The sequence below is a fragment of the Scardinius erythrophthalmus genome (genome assembly GCF_964197995.2).
Source record: "Scardinius erythrophthalmus genome assembly, chromosome: 19".
In the NCBI taxonomy this organism is placed as follows: domain Eukaryota; kingdom Metazoa; phylum Chordata; class Actinopteri; order Cypriniformes; family Leuciscidae; genus Scardinius; species Scardinius erythrophthalmus.
The window spans coordinates 21,402,016-21,422,160 of record NC_138239.1 but is presented as its reverse complement, the minus strand read 5'-3'; the positions used below and the strand labels follow the sequence as shown (position 1 = coordinate 21,422,160).

The window sequence follows — 20,145 nt, the reverse complement described above, 5'->3', positions numbered from 1 at the left end:
CAGAACTGCATGTATAGCATCATATGTTCATGTGGAAAATGGCTTGCATGTAGAAAATGCGCCAGACCAGGCGAAGAGTTGTCGTAAAACTGGTCAGTGGTAGTATTAGCTCTAGAGTCTTGTTTATTGCTGTGCTATGGCTCATTGACGCCTGCTCAGAGCTCTGAGAAGATCTCATTTCAAAGCCATTATAATGCTGCAATCTTCACTTGCTGCTGGAGAGTGTAGTGGGGGTGCGAAAGCTGGGAAACAAATAACAAAGTAACATGCCTAAAGCCTGGAACGCACCAAGCCGACGGTCGACCGTCGGGCAGTTTTTATGCAGTACTTTTTAAGAGAGATTGATTAGTACATTTATCTAATTACACTGTTCAATATGTAATTAATTACTTTTTAGAGTAACTTGCCCAACACTGCCTGTGACATGTTGACTTGACTTTGTATTTGTAAAGACCTTTCTAACCAAAATGTATGCCGTACACAAGCAAATGTAGCCATTGCATCGCCTTAACATTAGGCTATCCTTATGCAAACATTGAATTACAGCACTAACTACTGTCTAAATATTCTATTGTTTAGATATTTTGCTCCTTGAAGCAGATCTGCTGCAGTGTGAGAGAGCTGTTAGGATGTTTTATATCCCTGCACAGGAAGACTGCTGAGGAAATCAACCCTGATGCTGAATTTCCTAATATCATTATAGTCCTGTATCAACCAAGGTTTGTTTTCAGCTGTTTGGCAGGAACTGTCAGTGTTCGGTCCTTGTGAGCTGAGCTGTTACGTAAATATGTGAGATGCTGGATCAAAGAGTATAGCCTTGAAATCTCAAACTAATAGTGGTGATGAAAACAGATGCCACCGTGTGGTGATAGTGAGAACTGCCTTCTCATCCTCACTCCTTTAAACCTTTAAACAAACACACTGTCCTTCCATTCCTTCCATTCCTTCATTTCCTACTAATAACTTATAAGTAAATTATAAAAAAATGGGCACTTGACATTCATTTGTGCTTAAAGATTGCAGATTGCTAAGATCCACTTACAATTATTTTTATGAGCTTGGATTGTAGAAACAGAACATAGAAAGTAAATATTCATAAATCATTTTAGTTTTACTAAGCGATAAAAAAAGAAGGCGATATTGTTCAGAATATAAATTACATATTTTACAGCCTGTCTTTTGAAATACAGTGCGTTTAAGAGTCAGATCTAAATACAAAGGACGTTATCTCTTTAAAATCCTCATTTATGGCATGTATCAGATTCTGGAACACTGTTTTTGCAGTACGCTGTGCTATTGTTTCTCCTTTGAGAGTCTGTGTATCCAACACCCCCATTAGGGGTGTAAATCGGTTGAATGCGAAAGTCCCCCTTGAGCAGCTGTTCATTATTCAAAGAAACTATCTGAAAGCTAGTCTCAGTCATTTCCAGAATAGAGTTATCCTTTTTAGTCCCTGCTTCGCAGTAGTCGTCTTTTCTTCTCCCTCGACTGTATTTCCATTTTGACGAATCTGACCTTTCCTTCTTGTGCATGTGCCAGCAGAATATGCTCAACAGGACCACCAGAACCACAAGCACCGCCCCGCCAATCAGGCCAGCCAGTAGGAAAGGCGAGCTGGGGTCCTGCTGGGTCGCCTGCTCGGGGCCAGTGGTGTTATCACCGGAGTCAAAGGAAGTGGACTTTGTCATCACCTCCGAGCAAATCGTATCATCTCCTGGGTGGTAACTGTTGAACGCGTCCAGCGGATCTATGCAAATACGATAGGTGGACTTGGGCTCCAGGTTTGCCAGTGCGATTCCTCCACGTTCGCCCTCCACAAGTGTCTCCTGCATGGGGCCTGTTATCAAACTGTGACCCAGCTTGACCCAGGTCACCTTATAGGCTGTGACGGCGAATGTCGATACCCAGCTTACCTGAATGCATGAACTGTTTAGCACCGCAAAGGAAACGCGCAGCGACTCCTGCCTCGGGCCGACCGGGTCGTTCGTCCTCTGTTCCCTGTCTTCGCCTGCATTTGGTGGGAGAAGTGTGAGAGGCGAAGGGGTGGGTGTAGGCCGGGAGCGTGCGGGTGTGAAGGCCGTTTGAGTGGCTGACTCAGCGGTGGAGGCAGAGAGCAGTGTGGGCTGTGGGACTGTGGCGGTGCTGTTAGGACACTGGATGAGCTCCAGGGTTAGCTCTCTGATTACCATGCCACGTACCCTCTCTGGTTTCTGGCACATGAAGCCACGGACATTGAGGGTAGCTGGCAGGGACTTTAACCACAGTATGACCCATTTAATGTTGCAGTCACAGAGCCAAAGGTTGTTTCGAACAGTGAGCTGTCTCAGGCCGTGGAGGCCGTCAAAGACCCCCTGTGTGAGAGACTGCAGCTGGTTGTTTGAAATATCCAGTCTCTCCAAGCGATGAAGGCCACGAAAGGCTGTCAAAGGAATCTCATTCATCTGATTATCCTGCAAGTTGAGCTTGACTAGAAACTCGGCAGGCAGATAAGGAGGAGGAACTGTGAGGGAGTTGCGCGCCATCGACAGCGTTTTGAGATTTACGAGGGTCTGGAGAGCCTCGGGGGCGATGCCCTCATCCGTGAGCAGGTTCCCATCCAGGAGGAGGCGTTCGAGGCCCGTCACATTCTCAAACGCATCCTCGGCTATAATTGCAATGCGGTTCTCGTCCAACCGCAGCTCTCTCAGCTCCTCGGGGAGCCCGATGGGGACGCTGCTCAGGTGGTTCTTGGTGAGGAAAAGGGTCTTGAGACTGATGGCCTCCCTGAAGGCCCCCTCCTCCACACCCACGGTGGAGATGGAGTTGTCATCCAGATAGAGCTCCTCCAGGCGTAGCAGCTGTGCGAGGGCAGCCCGGGACACAGTCTGAATGTTATTCTCCTGCAGGTGGAGCACCCGCACATTTTTGGGAAGATTGACAGGGAATTCGTCAAGCTGGTTGCCATAGAGATACACCGTCTCCACAGAGGCAACGTTGTGCATTTCCAGGGGAAATCCAGCATTGTTGATTTGATTGTTGTGGAGGTAGAGGGTCTTATAACCCTCTCCTAGCCCCAGAGGCACTGACATTAGACTCCTCTCGTTGCAGTAAACAAAGGTCCTGTCACACCGGCACTCCTCTGGACAGGTTGTGGCCCAAGAGAAATGCATGTGAAGACCCAGAAGTATCGGTATCCACGGGCTGATCAAAGTTGGCAGGTCTTTATTCCACATTCGGATCTGTACCTCCATTTTGTAAGACCTTGCAAACTTTTTGACAACAACAGTGCACGTAATTAAAAAGGGTGAAAAATAATAAATAATAAAATCCACCACACTGGAGTTCTTAGAAGCTTGCCTCGGTGGAGAGTATGCGATGTTGAAGTCGCTGGGTAATCCTCCTGTAATTGCCTGTCCTAAGCTCCCCAACACAAGAGCAATAGTCTCATTAACTCGTGCGACTCCCTCTCATCCCTCCGTCCATGCTCGAGCTGGAAATGATAGCAGAGCTCATCACATTGTCACTCTGAGTTTCGGGAGGGACGATTTCAAAGCGTGTGGGCCAGAGCAGCGAGTATGGAGGGCTCATCGGAGATGACCTCCTCTCTCGTCGCAGCTGGACGATTCCCGTAAGGCACGACCTTCCTCACAGGGAGCATTTTTAGCCACTTACCTATTTTAACAGAAAAAAAAATTATGAGATGTTATTTCAGTGTCAAAACTCTTAGTATCTGCATGTTTTACTTTCTGAAAGGAAAATATGTGCGTCACAAAAATTAGGTTTTAATAGCATTCAAGTCAAATAACACATTATTTCAGTTACTCTTTTGCATTAACTTAAACAAGCAATAATCCACTTAGATTTGTGGGTTACAGTGATTTTTATTTTTTATTTACCATACCCAATCTCCTTACTTGTGGCAAAATCACTGTTACACACAGATTCGAGTGGGATTATTGCAACATCACTATGATTCAATACACTGTTTCAATCTTTGCCAAGCTTTGCTAATAATAATAATATTGAATGTGTAAATGTGGCTCATCCGATCAGAATTTAGAGTTTGAAATGTTTACATAGTAAATATTAAGAAAAAGAGATATAAATAAAAAAAAAGAAAGAAATAACAGCTAACAATAAAACAGGACACTGCTCCACACTTGGTCTTCATGAGGAGAGAGTATTGTGACTGGCGACATCAGCATCTCTGCGCTCTCAGACTTGTAAAGGTCACTGAGGTGTTTAATCTGTCAAATGCCTCGATGATGGACAGGTCTGTTCTCCAATGCTCTGGCACAGAGTTCTCCTCTCAGTAATAATGATTCTGAACCTGGGGACAGTGAGAACTGCTCTATTAAATCGGTGTGGAGTGCATGAGCTTGAACAGGACAGAAAAACAGCCTTGCTCATTATACTGAATTTCAGAAATACGTTTGGTTGTAGCCATATTGAATATCATCTTTGCATTTTTACCTGTCAGTCTTTGTTGAGGCCTCACATGTCTTCACCTACCCATCTATTATCTGTCTGCAGTTTGTGTACTGCATTGTGTAGTCTATATCGTTCTGTAATGCTTTTGCAATATGTTGTATATATTATTCTATTTTCTTACACATATTTTGCATATGCGATTTTTCTCTTTCTCACACAAACACACACACACACACACACACACACACACACACACACACACGTTTGCTTTTCATGTTTTATGGGGACTTTCCATTTTATATAATGATTTTTTTATACTGTATATACAATGATTTTAAACTGTATATTATATACCCTAACCCTAGACCTACCCATCACATAAAAAAATCTACATTTTTAGATGTTCAAAAAGCATCACTTAGTATGATTTATACGTTGTTTTCCTCATGGGGACCAAAAAATGTCCCCACAAAGACAAGGATTTCAGATATTGCCATCTTTGTAATGTAGGGTTTACCAGGACCACATGAGTCTCTTGTACAATACAGTTTCAACTGGCCTTGCTGTATGTACGTAAAACTTCTATTCTATTCTATTCTATTCTAACATTTCGTATATTCCCTTGTGAGGAAGTAGTATATTATATCCTAGTCTTGTAAAATCTTAGCAGAGAATAATTATCTTGCAGGCTTTTTTTCATTTATTATTATATAGAGTATTTGGATTTAACCAACCAAGGTCTAATTTAATAGTGAAGGCCATTTCTTCACTCCAGCCATTACTTACTAGTTGGCTATATTGATCTAGGAGATAAACTATCATTATACCATGGCACTCAGGTTTTGTTCATTATATTACTCTAAGAAAAAAAGTCTCAAGTGCAGAGAGCATACAACAGATTTAAGCAGCGGTATGGTTAAGCACCCATGGAAAAATCACACATGGAAGTGCTTTACGTCTCACTGTTATAAACACGCTTCTGAAATGTTCTGATTTACCCCTTTCTCTTCCTATTTGTGGGGGAATTTGTGCTTGACAGAACATTTGCCACTCAATAAAAAAATATTGTACTATACTATATAATTATTGTAATTTACTATATTATCAACCTCCAAACTGGTTAAATCCAATGGAAGTATATCAGATTGATGAGACAGTACACTTATTCATGAATATGTGTAGGCTACTGTTTATGCATATTTATTAGTTATGAGGCCATTTGTTTAACTTTAATTAATCGTGGCTTTATTGCTCAACCTTTATTATTATAGTACGCAGTATATTTTATGGTACATTGCAGATTTTAGCAATATAGGCTAATATATTAGCATTAAAAAGTAAATGGCAGAGGCTATACAATCGTGAAATGTAAAATATAAAGGCACCGAATGCGATTCCGTAATGCCTAAAACATTCAGTAGATTTCTGGCAACCACACTCTCCATTTTTTTGTATTGTTATTTTTTAACCAACTTTAAAGAGTATTTTTTTTTACCGTGCATTAGGAGTGGCAGCTATAACAGCAGTTATACAAGAAGTTTCGCGCAAGAGCGCAATTAATATGATTTGTATGGAAACACGAACGTGTCTTTAATGTCTAAACATGTTTTTAGTCCTTACCTTTTCTGAAGAGGCTTCGACCCATCCGGAGATCATTTTTAAAGCCTTCTAGTCTCTTCTCCAGTATGAGTTCTCAGAATAAACATCTCCCAGTTAGACTAAAAAATAATTCCAGACACCTAAAAGAGTCAGCCCGACGATCCTTTAGTCCGAGTGGTTTAAAAAGATACATTTTGTCGAGCGGCTGGTCCTGGGGAGGATTTGAAGTGTCTGCGCAACATGATGCGTCCGAAAGCCGCTGCTTCAATCCCGCGATGATGCGCTCCCGAGTGCCGCGCTTCCCTTACCAAATGCCCTGGGCGCGCTGGACTCTCTCTCTCTCTCTCTCTCTCTCTCTCTCTCTCTCTCTCTCTCTCTCTCTCTCTCTCTCTCACTCACACACACACACACACACACACACACACACACACACACACTCCTCTCACTGGTGTATCACAACCAAAGATGTTATACTTCTTGATTGAAGTCTAATTCATCTTCATCTACATCTGATTGTTTATTCCAAGTACACTGAGAGCCGTTTCCCTTTTGAACCTACGGGAGGAATTGCAGTAATGAATTCATTTGATTAGCGTTCGTCTCTCTCTCTCTCTCTCTCTCTCTCTCTCTCTCTCTCTCTCTCTCTCTCTCTCTCTCTCTCTCTCTCTCTCTCTCTCTCTCTCTCTCTTTGCTTTCTGTTGTGCTTCCAATTCATTTATGGTTTGCTCTGTATTGCAATTATGAATTTATTTCATTTTTGTATTGAATTTGTCATAGGCTATTTAATAGCCTACTTTTTTGTAGTAGTATTTCCTAATATACGCAATTATTCGACAAATAAGCAATATCATGGTTGAAGTTACAATTACAGAATTACAGTTTAAATCTACTCCCAGTTTGTCATAGTTTTCTGTTTACACAGTGTTTTTGCAGTGTTGAGTATTGCAACCACTCACTGACCTGTTCGTTGAGCAATGCAAGTGCAACTAGCTGCGAATTAAATTAGTCTACAAGCCTAAATAGTTTATTTATCAATAACGTCCACTTAAGATTTTATCATTCAGTTAGTTTGTTATAAAATAATACTTATTGTGTCATAATTGATTCTATCTCTCTTTGCTTGTTTATGGTAGCCTATTATACAGGCCCTTGATTATTTGGAGCTGGGTATCTCCAACAGAATCTTACAGAATTGTTAAAAAATTGGTTGCTAATTTTGAATGAATTCATATGATTCCATTCGTGTGTTTTTGTCAAGGGAAGCCCACTGCAGAGCCAGATGACATCCAGCTCTCCCTCTCTGGACGCCATGAGTGGAGCTTGACCCAGTCTAACTCAATCTCTGTGGACCTAATGGGTGGAGCTTAAGCTGATTAAGCTGGTTAGAATTAGGGTATGGCTGGACCTTCAAGCTCCACCTATTACATCCAGTGAGGGTTAAGCTGGACATCAAGCTCCACCCATTGGCTCTGCAGTGAGCACCCTCTCCATTTTGTTCTTACACCCCACTTACGACTAGGTTTAGGGAGCTTCATGCTTATTTTTTTTTTCTACAAATCTTTCATATCTGTACAAATCAGATTGTTGTAATTTATATGAAAATACTTAAGTTTTGTCAGGAGATCAGGTTGATTTCACTCAACAGTGAGCAGGGAGTGGGAAGAGGTAAACCAGGAGAGGTCCTGGAGCTGAGTGAACACAGAACAAATTGAGCTGGAAGTGGAAGGGTGCTTCTCAATCGGAAGGCTGTGAATCGGAAGTGTTATCAAGTGCTCTTCAAGTGCATAAGAGTTGGAGAAAGCAAAGGCCACATGCTGAGATGAAACACTCATATAATAAGGGTTCAGCTTCATCAGCTATCATGATTTATTCAAATGGTGCCATAAGATGAAAAAAAAAAAATCTAAAGATATTTTACCCGAAAGTTGTTTTTTTCCTGACTGCAATCCTTTTGCAAAAAAAAAAAGTTTTCTGCGAATGGGTCATGAGAGGCGAGAGTGATCTCGATCTAGTGAGTGATGAAAGATCAGTAACTCGTTTCCTTCTGTGGCTCAAACACGAACCGCCTCTTCCCTCAGAGCAAAGGCAAAGGATACGCACGCCCCTTTAATGAACCATCAAACCAATACCGATTTGTTCTTACTGACATAAAGCACACAGACATAAATCCGCTCTCTTGAATCTTAAGATCAGTCCTTTAATCTTTTGATGCTTTATGCCTCACATGATACATCAGACAAATTCTGTACTAGGATTATTGGCTTTCTGCTATTAGTTACAGTTATGTTTACCCAATCAATGGCAGAGGATATGAGGAAACCTGTAGATGATGAGAGGATAGCATAATTGATAGCTTATGGAAAAGAATCGCAACAGCCTGATTAAGGCAAGCCTGATCAATTTCTTATCAATTTAAATGTATTAGTCACAGATGACAGCAGAGACTTTGGGACTTCCAACCAATCATGATAATCATAGACAGCAGCCTTTTGAACACAAATTGGATATCAAAGAATGCACACAACCCCACAACCACACTAAATTATTTATATTATGTTTCTTATTGAACATTATTTGTATCTGCTGTCTTTCTTTTTCTATTTGAAGTTGTGTTCGGTTTCTTAGTCCTGATCATGCATTCTCAACAGCTGTTGATTTTTCTGACACGAACTCTGTCTACAAAATGCTAAATTTCAATTCATTAAATTCATTGGACATTCATTAAATTAAGTCATGATATGCATCCACAAATGAATGCATTATGAATTAGCTATTGGCTTGGTCTGGGTAGTGCTTATATCAGACAAGATTATGCTGATGAAAGCTTGAAACAGATGCTTGCCCCACTGGAGAGAGGAAAACAAACAAATAAATAAATATAAAAATAACATATTCACTACATTTTGCAGAGTTCTGGCAATGGTGTCTCATTATTTTGTGCTTATACCAAGAAATCCTCCTACAAACAGGTAACATTACCTATAAGCTGCAGGCTAGTGCTTATATAGGGAAGAATATGCTAACTTTATTTGACCTAACTTTTTGTTAGAACACAAAAGACACTATAATTGGATCGTAAGTTAGCAATGAATAGTTTTTGAGAGTGAATGCTATAAAATGTTTTTTAAGCTAAGGGAATATTTGAAACTTTAAAGTTTACTCTTTGAGGTAGCTGCAGTACCAGTTAGCCAAGGGAGGTCAATGACAGACTCGTAGTCAAATACAAAGCCTCTTTTTTTGTGTGTCTCTCTATTAAGAAACAAAAAGAACACAGAGAACACATTAAGTTACTCGAGTTAGGGAGAAAAACAAACATGTTTGTCAGAGCCATGGAGCTGAGAAGTGGTGTGGCCAAACGCACGTTCAATCACCAGCCGAGTTATTTAATCAGCACTTCTCCCAGCTTGAAGCAAATTAGCAGGACAACAGAAAAAGCCAACTCTGCGGTGTGTTGTAGCAGATAGCTGCCCCTCTCCATGCATCTCCGGCTGCAGGAGCTGTGAACGGCAAACAGATAGTCAAAGGAAGACTTGTCATAGGCAGCAGTGGGAGGTGCTGAAGTTGTATATAGCTTCTTTTTTTATTTTTTACCTTTTGATATAGAAAAATGACTTGATTTAAATAGTGTAAATGTTTTTGATTATAGGTGTGCTCGATTATACTAAATAATCCTATGATGACCCCTGTCCACCACCAAAAGCATCTACAATGGGCATGTGAGCATCGAAACTAGCCCTTAGAGCAGTGGAAGAAGGTTGCCTGGTTCATTTTACATCATGGGGATGGCTGTGTATGTGTGCACCATTTACTTGGGGAAGTGATGGCACCAGGATCCACTGTAAATTGGACACGTGCAGCTTACCTAAACATTGTTGAAGACCAGGCAAACACCTTCATGACAATGTTGTTCCATCCAATCTATCCATCTATCTGTCTATCTACTTTTCCGGAGATGGCTTTAAAATTTTCTACTGCTCAACTCAGAACATTAAAACAAAAGGATCTTTCCGCTTGGCTCCGGACACTTATAAATGGTGTGAACAACTTGGAGTTTTACGCCGACCTCGCTACATACACCGTTCGTGAAAGAAACTTCGGATTTATCTCTGCTCGTCTTCAAATAATATTGTAAAGACATTAGCTCACAGGGGAAATATTAATAATAATCCATAATTAATAATTATGATTATTTATTAATATTTGGGTCAGTTAATTAGATTAACTTTGAGGTAATTCAATTCATATTACAATCAATTAATCAGTTCCAACAAACTATTTGATTATTAATTTATTCTAAGGAAAATGTATCTTTCATGGTCACTGAAAGATAATTATTTCTTAGCATGTACCGTGCTTCGAGCATGTAACAAGATCAATATCGTAAAAGGGACTTTGTATGCAAACAGAGGATCAGAAATCAAATTCATAATTGTGCACAAGTTTTATAAACTAAATCACAAACATAACTAACACTAAACAAACATACATACATTCATACATACATACATACGTATGCAGGTAAAGGGGTGAGTGATGTGGAACCGGAAACAGGAAATAGAACTATGGAAAAGCTCTATTTAACATTGAAAAGAACCATAAGCTTATCTTCAGAGCATCTCATTAAAGTATACTTGCATGGCAGTTGCAATCGTGGACAATTCTTGAAGTGGATGAAGATTGAATTCGTTGATGGGTCTATGGCCTTGAAGAAGAGCATGGTGGCTTCGAGCACATGGCTGTTGTGAGCAGAGCCGGATTAACGCAAAGGCAAACTAGGCACGTGCCTAGGGCCCGATTGGCGGGATGGGGCCCAGACAGAGGGACAAAAAAAATAAATAAAAATAAATAAATGTTCAAATGTCCTATCTACAATTTATTTCAAAATTTATTAAATAACTAAAAATAGTGACGATGTTTATCTAAACCATAGACTGTTACATTATATCACATTAACGCGAGGCGCCAGCCAGTTAAGTCCGAGGGGACGTCAGCGGCGGTCAGGGGCGGTCAACGAACGCATCCATCAGGTGCTGCGAGTGCGAAGCAAAAGCCTAAATAGGCACGCAAAGAAGCACATTTCGTAATGCAGGTCATCGATTTTGGAGTGATTGCAATGTATTTTAAATATAAACTTGTGGGCTACTGTAGATCAGCGTCATTTCTGGAAAAATAATTCATCGCTTTGTTAGTCTACGAGTTTAAAAGAGCGCGAGCGTCATTAACGTGCCCAGACGCGACGCTTTGAATTTGCGCGTACAATGAATAACATCGCGTTGGGAGCTGACTAATAAAAAAGCTACAAAAGTAAAAGACAAGACGTTTGTATTCAAAGTTAAAAAACCAACACACTGCAACATTTTTAAATGTTTCAAATAAAAGATCTCATATCTATGGGTCTATCTTCTATATTCTGATGCTGATGATTAGATAATACCCTGACATCCTAGCCTATACGAATATTAGTTTAGAATTTTTTTTCTGCTCAGTAGCGATCGTATCTTTCTCTTCCACTTGATTTGTGTATAGCATATTTAAGGTAGCAATGCAATACATAATATCATATTACTGATATTAATAATATGACAATATCTGCAGTCAATATTGATTAAATGGGAGGGAAACATCCTGCCCATAACGTAGCTATGAAAACATTTATAAAAGCACGTTCATGTTCATCTACTGAAGTGCTATTCTGGAACTGTGAATAAACTGAATAAAACAGCAAAATAACAAGAAGAACAATAACATCTTCATTAAACAAAAAAGAGATTACCTTAGATAAAGTTTGATGTAGTAGGCTACCAGTAAAAAGTCTGGACCCATTACTATTTTTAATGTTTCTGAAAGAAGTTTCCTATTATGCTCTTCAAGCCTGCATTTATTGGATCAAAAATACAGAAAAACAGGAATATTCAGCAAGGATGTGTTAAATATATAAAAGTGATAGTGAAGACTTTTTTAAAACAACTTTTTAATAATCAAAAAATCCTGAAAAAAAGTATCACATGTTATAAAATAAATATTAAGCACCATTTCTAACATTTGATAATAAATCAGAATATTATAAAGTTTTCTGAAGGATCACGTGACACTAAATTCAGCTTTGCATCACAGAAATATATTTTAAAGTAAAATAGAAAACCATTATTTTAAATTGTAATAATATTTCACTATATTATTTTTCTGTATTTTTGATCAAATAAATCCAGGCTTGATGAGCATAAGAGACTTCTTTCAAAAACATTAAAAATAGTCATTTGTCCAAACTTGTGTACTGTGTAAGTAAAAATATACTAAATTTAAAATTAAATGTTGTATAAATAAAAAGGTTAGGAATCATATTTGTTTCAAGTGTTTTTTATTGGGGGTGGGGGGCCTCCAACATGAATTTTGCCTAGGGCCTCCAAATGTCTAGAACCGGCCCTGGTTGTGAGTCGAAGCCTGCTGCCCTGGCCTGCTGAGGGCACGCTGAAGGAGCGGCGTCCCCAAGTGCCGAGAAGACCAGGAGTGGATCGTTGCGTCAGTGATGGTAAAGTTGCAGTTGTTTTCGGGATTGAAGAAAAGTCGGACTCCCTTTTGGGAGTATGAAAGCATGGCAGGCATTGCTCAGGCCTGTTTGGGCCCAGGGAGCTGGGCCCCAGTGGGGGGAAGGGGCCATTGGTTGTATAATAAAATACATACCATGGTGTATACATAATAGGACACAAAACATCACACTCATTCACACAGTTTCTGGGATGCACGTTCATTTCTAGCTCGGTTCGTCTTTGATTAATGAAGTCTGCATGGAAGATTGTTTCTGTCTTCCCATTGTCTCTCTCTTGCACATGCGGCCACATTCTTTTGGATCGTCCTGCCAGTGTGTTAGCTTAATTTGGGATGTTAAGTTTTGGTGAAAGTTTCACAGTGAGTTTGCTGGATTATTCATTAAATAAATGAATTGTGTGTGTCCGATTGGTCCCGACGTTACAATATTCTGGTTGTCTGTACCAACACCCGTACTTCGGGTAAAACACAGCAGGAAAATCGACTTATCAACTTTGAAAATCCAAGATCATTGCGTTTTGATCCCGACCTCGGAACCTGCAGACGCACATCTTCAGACTTGCGATTTGCGCTGTTGAACTGATAAAGCATCAGTGTTGAATGACATAATCATTGACACAAACTTGGACATGCTACTTTTGACGGAAATCTGGCAGGTGCCTAATGACCTTTTCAACTTGAACCTTTTAACACCACCTGGGTACATCTATTTCTCTCAACCGCGTCTTCATCGTAGAGGTGGAGGGCTGGCTGTAGTTTGCTGTGAGACTATTAAAATATCCAAGATCGAGTTTCATGATGTTGCAGCATTTGAATACCTAGCGCTGAAAATGACTGGCCAAACGTCACTGGCTGTAATCTTAATTTACCGACCTCCAAAATTTCCGAGTTCCGATTAGTGAGTTACTTACTCTTGTCTGTGGTGGTCATTCATCTGTTATTTTGCTTGGTGATTTTAATATACATGAAAACACAGCACAATGCAAAGAATTGATGTTTCAACTTAACTCAACATGTAACTTTTGCTACTCACATATACTGGATCTCATATGTACATCTGGCTTATATAATATTCTTGTTTGTGGCTCTGATTTTGCTTTCTCAGACCACAACCTTATAAACTTCAGTTTTAGTTTTCCAATATCTATATCACCACTGAAGAAAATGCTCACCTATTGTAAAATCAATTCTGTGAATCCATCTTCTTTCTCTGTTTCAATAAGTCAGAAATCTGCTGTATGTACAATAATGCTTTTTCTCAAATACTTGAGAGGCATGCTCCTGTTAAAACTAGACTGGTTTCATCTACTCGTGCCTCACCCTGGTTCACTCCTGAACTTCGAACGATGAAAACTGAGGGTCGCTGCCTAGAAAGACTATACAGGAAAACTGGACTCATTGCGCACTCTCTGGCTTTTAAAGAACATTTGGTCAACTACCATACAGCCCTCAATGATGCAAGATCCTCTTATTTCTCATCTACCATTAAGAATTCCATGTGAAGGCCCAAATCACTCTTTGCTATGGTTAACAAACTCACTAATCACAGCATGTTATTTCGGGCTCTGGGGTGCTCTTGAATAGCTTTTCCCAATCCTTTTCAGACAAATTAAAATCAATCACTGAATCCATCACCAAAGACACCCCTCATACAAGTGACTCAAATGTTCATTTGATGTTATCTGATTCAGCTCACTCAACAAACTCTCTCTCTGCTTTTACTCTGACTACTCCTGCTGCCATAAGTGATCTAATTGTCTAATTCCACATCCTGCCGGCTTGATCCTACACCTACTGTTTTGCTTAAGGTGTGTGTCCTCGAGGTTGCACTCTTCATAATGGCTTCCGCCATTGTCCTAGCAGAATTAAAAATGGCTGCGGTGACCACCATTTTAAAAAAAAACAGGCCTTGACCATCTAAACATGGACTATCACGTCTGGATTATTGCAATGCTCTATTTCTTGGTCTGCCCAAAAAACTTATTGCAAGATTACAGTATGTTCAAAACTCAGCAGCAGCAACTCAGGAGTTCTCACCTCCACCGGGCGTTCTGCTCACATACTCCTCTGCTTCATGACCTTCACTGGCTACCCGTGGCATCACATATTCACTTTAAGGTATTACTTCTAATGTTTAAGGCATTAAATGGTCTTGCACCTCCATATCTATCTGATCTACTTTCCTCTTACCGCCCAGCCCCGGTCACTTAGATCAACTGAACTTGGTTTATTGTCCAGCCCTCATTTCCGGTTGTCTACTGTAAGTGGAAGGTCATTTAGTGTTAATGCTCCTAAATTATGGAATTAACTACCCCATGCAATTCATAATATCGCATCTGGTTACATTCAAGACTCATCTAAAAACATATCTATTTAACTTGTATTTTGGATAATGTGACTATATGTGTCCTTATGTGATTGTAATCTATCCATCTATCTATCCATCTATCCATCTATCTTACATTTGTATAGCACTATATTTGTATATATTTTATTTGTATAATATATTCCGTTTCAAAGCAGCCTTACAGAAAAAAAAAAGAAAAGAAAAAGACAGCACTCAGACCAAAGCACATTATAGCGACAGACACTTCTGCATATGTTGATAGTAAATCATTAGACTGGCATGTATGTAACAGATCGTATCTTTTTTTTTTTTTTTTTTTTTTTTTTTTTATAACTGTTATGCAGAATTATTCTCTTTCAATGATCTGGAGAAGGTTGTTCATATCTGTGTGTCTTCTCGTTTGGATTATTGTAACACTTTGTACCCGGGTGTGAGTCAGGCCTCCCTCTCTCGCCTGCAGCTGGATCAGAACTCAGCTGCTTTTAACTGGCAAAAAAAAGAGACCATATTACTCCTGTACTGATTTCATTACATTGGTTACTGATTCGATACAAAATCCAGTATAAAGTGTTATTATATGTTTTCAGATCTCTCAATGGCTTAGCACCAGAGTTTATCTCTGATTTAATTAGTTTATATTAACCCATGAGATCTCTTCGCTCCAATGATCAGCTGTGTCTGACGCACCCTCGATCGTGCTTGATATTCTGTGGCAGCTCCTAGACTCTGGAATGAGCTCCCATTGTCCTCAAAAACATATCCTACTCAAGGATCATTTCAGAGGGTGTTAAAAACATATTTATTTTCCTTAGCTTTTAATAATGTGTTGTAAATTGTTTGTATTTTTGGTTGCATGCATTTGTTTATTTTTGTTATTCTCATGCACTTTGGTACCCCAGACTGACCAGTAATTCTGCAAAATAACTCAAATAAAGCTTAACATATAAAACAGTGGCAGCGGCAGCCAAAATAAAGTCAGTCTCATAACCTATTAGATTTTAAATAACTTACCCAAACAGCAAACAATTCTGTTTGCTAATCTGTACAAATCTGTAAAGCTTTAACTTCTTGATTGATGCTTGATTCATCCAGGGGTATCGCTTATAATTGCTGGGGTTGAAATGCTTTAAAAAGCTTTGCTTTCTGCACAAAAAATAAGCTCTGGTGAAGGTCTTCCTTTGCAGATTAACTCCAGATTTTCTTTAAAAACTTGACAGCTCCAGTAGTAATGAAGAGATTTATCTTGAACTCTGTCATGGAAACTATAGCATGTATAAGCTTAAAAGGGGTCATCGGATGCCCATTTTCCACAAGTTGGTATGATTCTTTGGGGTCTTCATATAGTGGCGTAACTTTGTTTTAAAAAGTGGGTGGGACGGTTTATTTTTTTTTAAACGGGGGGGGGGGGGGTTATGAATGCTGAATCATAAATCGATGTATGTACAATAACATTACGATGTCCAGCAATCGATTGAAATAGTGCATGGGTTTAATTTGTCGTTTAATGAGGTTTGATATGTTGGTGTGAGTAAATCCATAATATAAACGTGTATATTGAAATGGTCCAGTGGTAGAATTTTTGCCAAGCGTGTCAGAGGTTGTGGGTTCTAATCCTCACTCATATAGGTTTTTTTTTTCTCTTCTCATTAAAACCGATTATGTTTATCAGTGGTTGTATATCAGGCAAGCATACGTTTGTATGCATTTTGTTTGGTAATTTCACCGGAACGAATAGAGATCTCCACAACGGATTGAAGCGTGCGTCCGAGTGAAGACTGTGCGCGAGCCACAAGAGAACACAGTATCCGCGCCACTGATCGCAGCGTCAACGAGCACTTTGACCACTTGATTTCAAAAACAACACATTTCAGCGGTAGATCGCCTCTTACAAACGAACTAAATGAATGCTCTGCTAGTTAACTGGAGATGTTTTATTTACTTGTATTGGTACATTCGTGCCGCGAGATGTTTCAAAAGTGGTGGGGACAATATCGACCTTAGCAAAAAGTGGTGGGGACATGTCCCACCCGTCCCACCCGCAAATTACGCCTATGTCTTCATATAAAGTTTGTAACATACTTTGGTTACAATTCTTCAATGGTTGTGTAAAACAACACCCTTTTTACCTCCTTAAAAACAGCTCTGTTCACAGTGACCCGTTTCGGTACATGTCTCTTTAAATGATAATGAGCAACTGCTCACCCCTCTCTTCCATGGGGGGTGTCGACACAAGACACATAAAGTGCTGCCTTGGCGGACAGTATACAAATGGCTGAGGGCGGAAATATGCTAATACGGGACAGTCCGTCAGTGGTCTTGGGCGGAGCGTTTTGGAAAATCCAAACGGCTTGATTATTGAGAGTGTTTTGACTTTTTGAGGATAAAAAAAAGGAGTGAATGGATTTTTTTCATTGTATGGTGGTTGTGTCCACACACTGCAAAGACACATTTATATGCAAACACCATATAAAAGTGAATTTTGCATCCGATGACACCTTTAATTAAACAATTTAATAATCAAGTAAAAAGGAATTTATACCTGTATGATACACTGTAGCCTTATTGGACCAGTGGTTTAAAAAAACAAAAAACAAAAAAAAGGATGGATGATTCAGCTGCGGACGCCATCGCCAGGCGAGACGCGGGAATTCACTCGACGTGCAACTCTCACGGTGCATCATGGGTATTCTCTAGCCATTGAGCGTACATCGGTTGTACACTCATTATTGTGGTGCATTATGGGATTAAATGAGTGCACTCGATAAAGTCCACAATGGTTTTGGACACCACTACAAATGGCTGCCCCCTCAAATTGTGCTCTATTTAAGGGTATTGGGGGATTTCGGACATTGTCTTAGTTACAAGACCCATTTAGAAGGACAATATGATTAGTACATTTTTCTGTCATTTGAAACTCGTCTCTCATTGACTTGCTATCGATTGGCCCTCTGTAATTTTACAGCTGGACCACCAATCACAGAGCTGAAAGCATCATAATATGGAAGAAATCTAATATGGAGAAAACGGACTTCTACACAAAAATCCCAATATTGGACCCCACTGTACATCTCAGAGTTCGAACTTTTAATACAGAGTGTAAGAAAATTTTAAGAAAAATATTTGTACTGGCCTAACTTTTATTTTTCATGTATGTATGTGTAAATGTAGCATTTGCATGTATGACTGAATATAATAGTTAAATGTAATATAGCATTTCTTTTCTTTGAATAAGCATATCAGAGAACGAGTAGCTTATTACAGGCGCAAGGACCAGGCTCACTGACGCCTAGCTCGAGAAAGTGAGAGCTGAGATGTGCGACTCACAGTCCGAGTCGACCATTTGTCATGCTGAAGATTGGCATTATCATTGAGTTCATTCTGGAGGGCTGACCCAGATGGCCAGTGCCAGTACTTGCTACACTCCAGTGAATCTGAGACAGCCCTGGTTGAGAAGGGGGCTCGGGCTGGTGATGGAAGGGGGGTTGCTCGCTCTCCATCTCATCAGAGTCATGCCTGGGAGCCTGGCTGTTCTTCGAACATTACCACACAGACAGGAAGAGACTGTTAATGACTACACATGCCATTGTGGAACAAAGACCACCTTGCACATTTTTTAACACACCCTACGCTCACTCTCTCCCCTAATGGGGATACAACCGAGCAAGACCTAATGAGTGTCCTTGAGGTGTTTAATTATTTTTAAAGGGACTGTACGAAGAGAGTTTTTTTGGTCCAGTTGTGAAGTAACCTAATATTTACCACCCCCATAATTGGGATCATCTGTCATCATTATCCATACTTAACTCTGATGAGTCAATGTGCAATGAGAGGGGTAGTTTCGCTTAATCATCGGTGTCAAAGATCCACAGAAACCTGTTACGTTTTGTGTAACTTTCATTATTCCATATGGCATCAATGAGGCAGAAAAGACCTCTCATTCTGCTGGTCCATTTGCCGATTTCAGTCCTGCATCCTTCTTTGTTCCCCTTCTATGCTGCCGCAGCCATTGAGAAAAATGAAATCAGTTCCGCCTCTGTCAGACATCCACTCTGCCAAATGTAGCAGCAGTGGTAGAAAGTAGAAACTCTCTTTTCTTTGCCAGATGTGAATCTTTTCAGTTGGCCCATCGCTCTTCTTCGCACACCTCTGGCTGCCAGAGTAACTAGGCCAATGAATGATGCTAATGTAAGCTATATTAATGAGGGGGATCGGTTTCTGCTCTAATTATTTACCATTGGGTCAGGCTAGAGGAGATAATTCTTCCTCAGGTGGCACGAGGCCGAATGTTGGCGTCTGCCACCCCGGCTATGATTAATTGAAACATACCCGTGCAAATGAATCACATATGGTCAATATCTTCCCACACAAGTTCAACATTAGACAGAGAACTTGCTGTATACTTGGATGCTTGTTATTAGCATCTCAATTTATGGCCTTTTGCAGTTTTCCTCAAGGTTTGGAGTCGTTAAAGTGAGATTTAATGTGTTGTATTATTCATGTCTTTTGGGTTGGAGTCTCGTCCGAGTTCATCACATGACACTTAGATTAATTGCTGAGATCCAAGGAACCAAAAGCTGCAGCACCTGTCCTGTTGCAGAGATATATCAACATTAAGGAACAGAGAGCAGTAACCATTATTTATCCTGGCTGTTAAACACTATAAACTCCCATAGCCATGGTGAGGAGGAAGGCTGGTGTTCTCATAAATGTGTGAAGCATTAGCTTTGGGCCTTTGGCCATCACGGGCGCTCAGAGGGTTGATTGGAGATTTCGACCCCTTTGGATTGTCTAAACGCTGATGTGATTTGTCTCCCTCGTTACGTTTACTGTATTCTAATGTTGCCTCATTTATAGTAACCACGACCTGCTTTGCCATCATTTGGGAGCCTGTAACAAAGAACTGAATCTTTACACATGAACTAAAAGGCATGAAGTAGGACTCCTACTTTTTTAATAGGCATAATTGCCTTTTGGTGAAGTACTATAATTGACTCAATCAAATCATTCAGTGTCTGTTTGATAAATGCAAGAAAACCAAATTACACTTATGTAACTAATTTGTCACCTCAGTGGACAGAAAATAAGAAAACCAGTTAAAGAGAATCTTAAATCATCTTAATTGGGTTTAGAAATGTTCAAAGAAAGAATTAAAAGACAAAACTTGGACACGGTTTAAAGAGACAGTTCACCCAAAAATGTTGTCATTATTTACTTACCCTCATGTTGTTCCAAACCTTTATGAT

General features: G+C 39.9%; 1 protein-coding gene across 1 annotated transcript; it reads right to left on the bottom strand.

The window, feature by feature from the left end:
* Window positions 1-1,035: 1,035 nt before the first annotated feature.
* LOC308679926 (leucine-rich repeat transmembrane protein FLRT2) lies at window positions 1,036-6,301 on the bottom strand. Its single transcript, XM_081347799.1, has 2 exons — window positions 6,031-6,301; window positions 1,036-3,651 (listed from the first exon to the last, which is right to left on the bottom strand). The coding sequence occupies exon 2, from the start codon at window positions 3,228-3,230 to the stop codon at window positions 1,242-1,244; it is 1,989 nt and encodes a 662-aa protein (XP_081203925.1). The 5' UTR covers window positions 3,231-3,651; window positions 6,031-6,301; the 3' UTR covers window positions 1,036-1,241.
* Between the last annotated feature and the right edge of the window lie 13,844 nt (window positions 6,302-20,145).

Coding starts and splice junctions, on each gene's coding strand:
- LOC308679926 (XM_081347799.1), bottom strand. CDS start 3,230: ATGGAGGTACAGATCCGAATGTGGAATAAAGACCTGCCAACTTTGATC.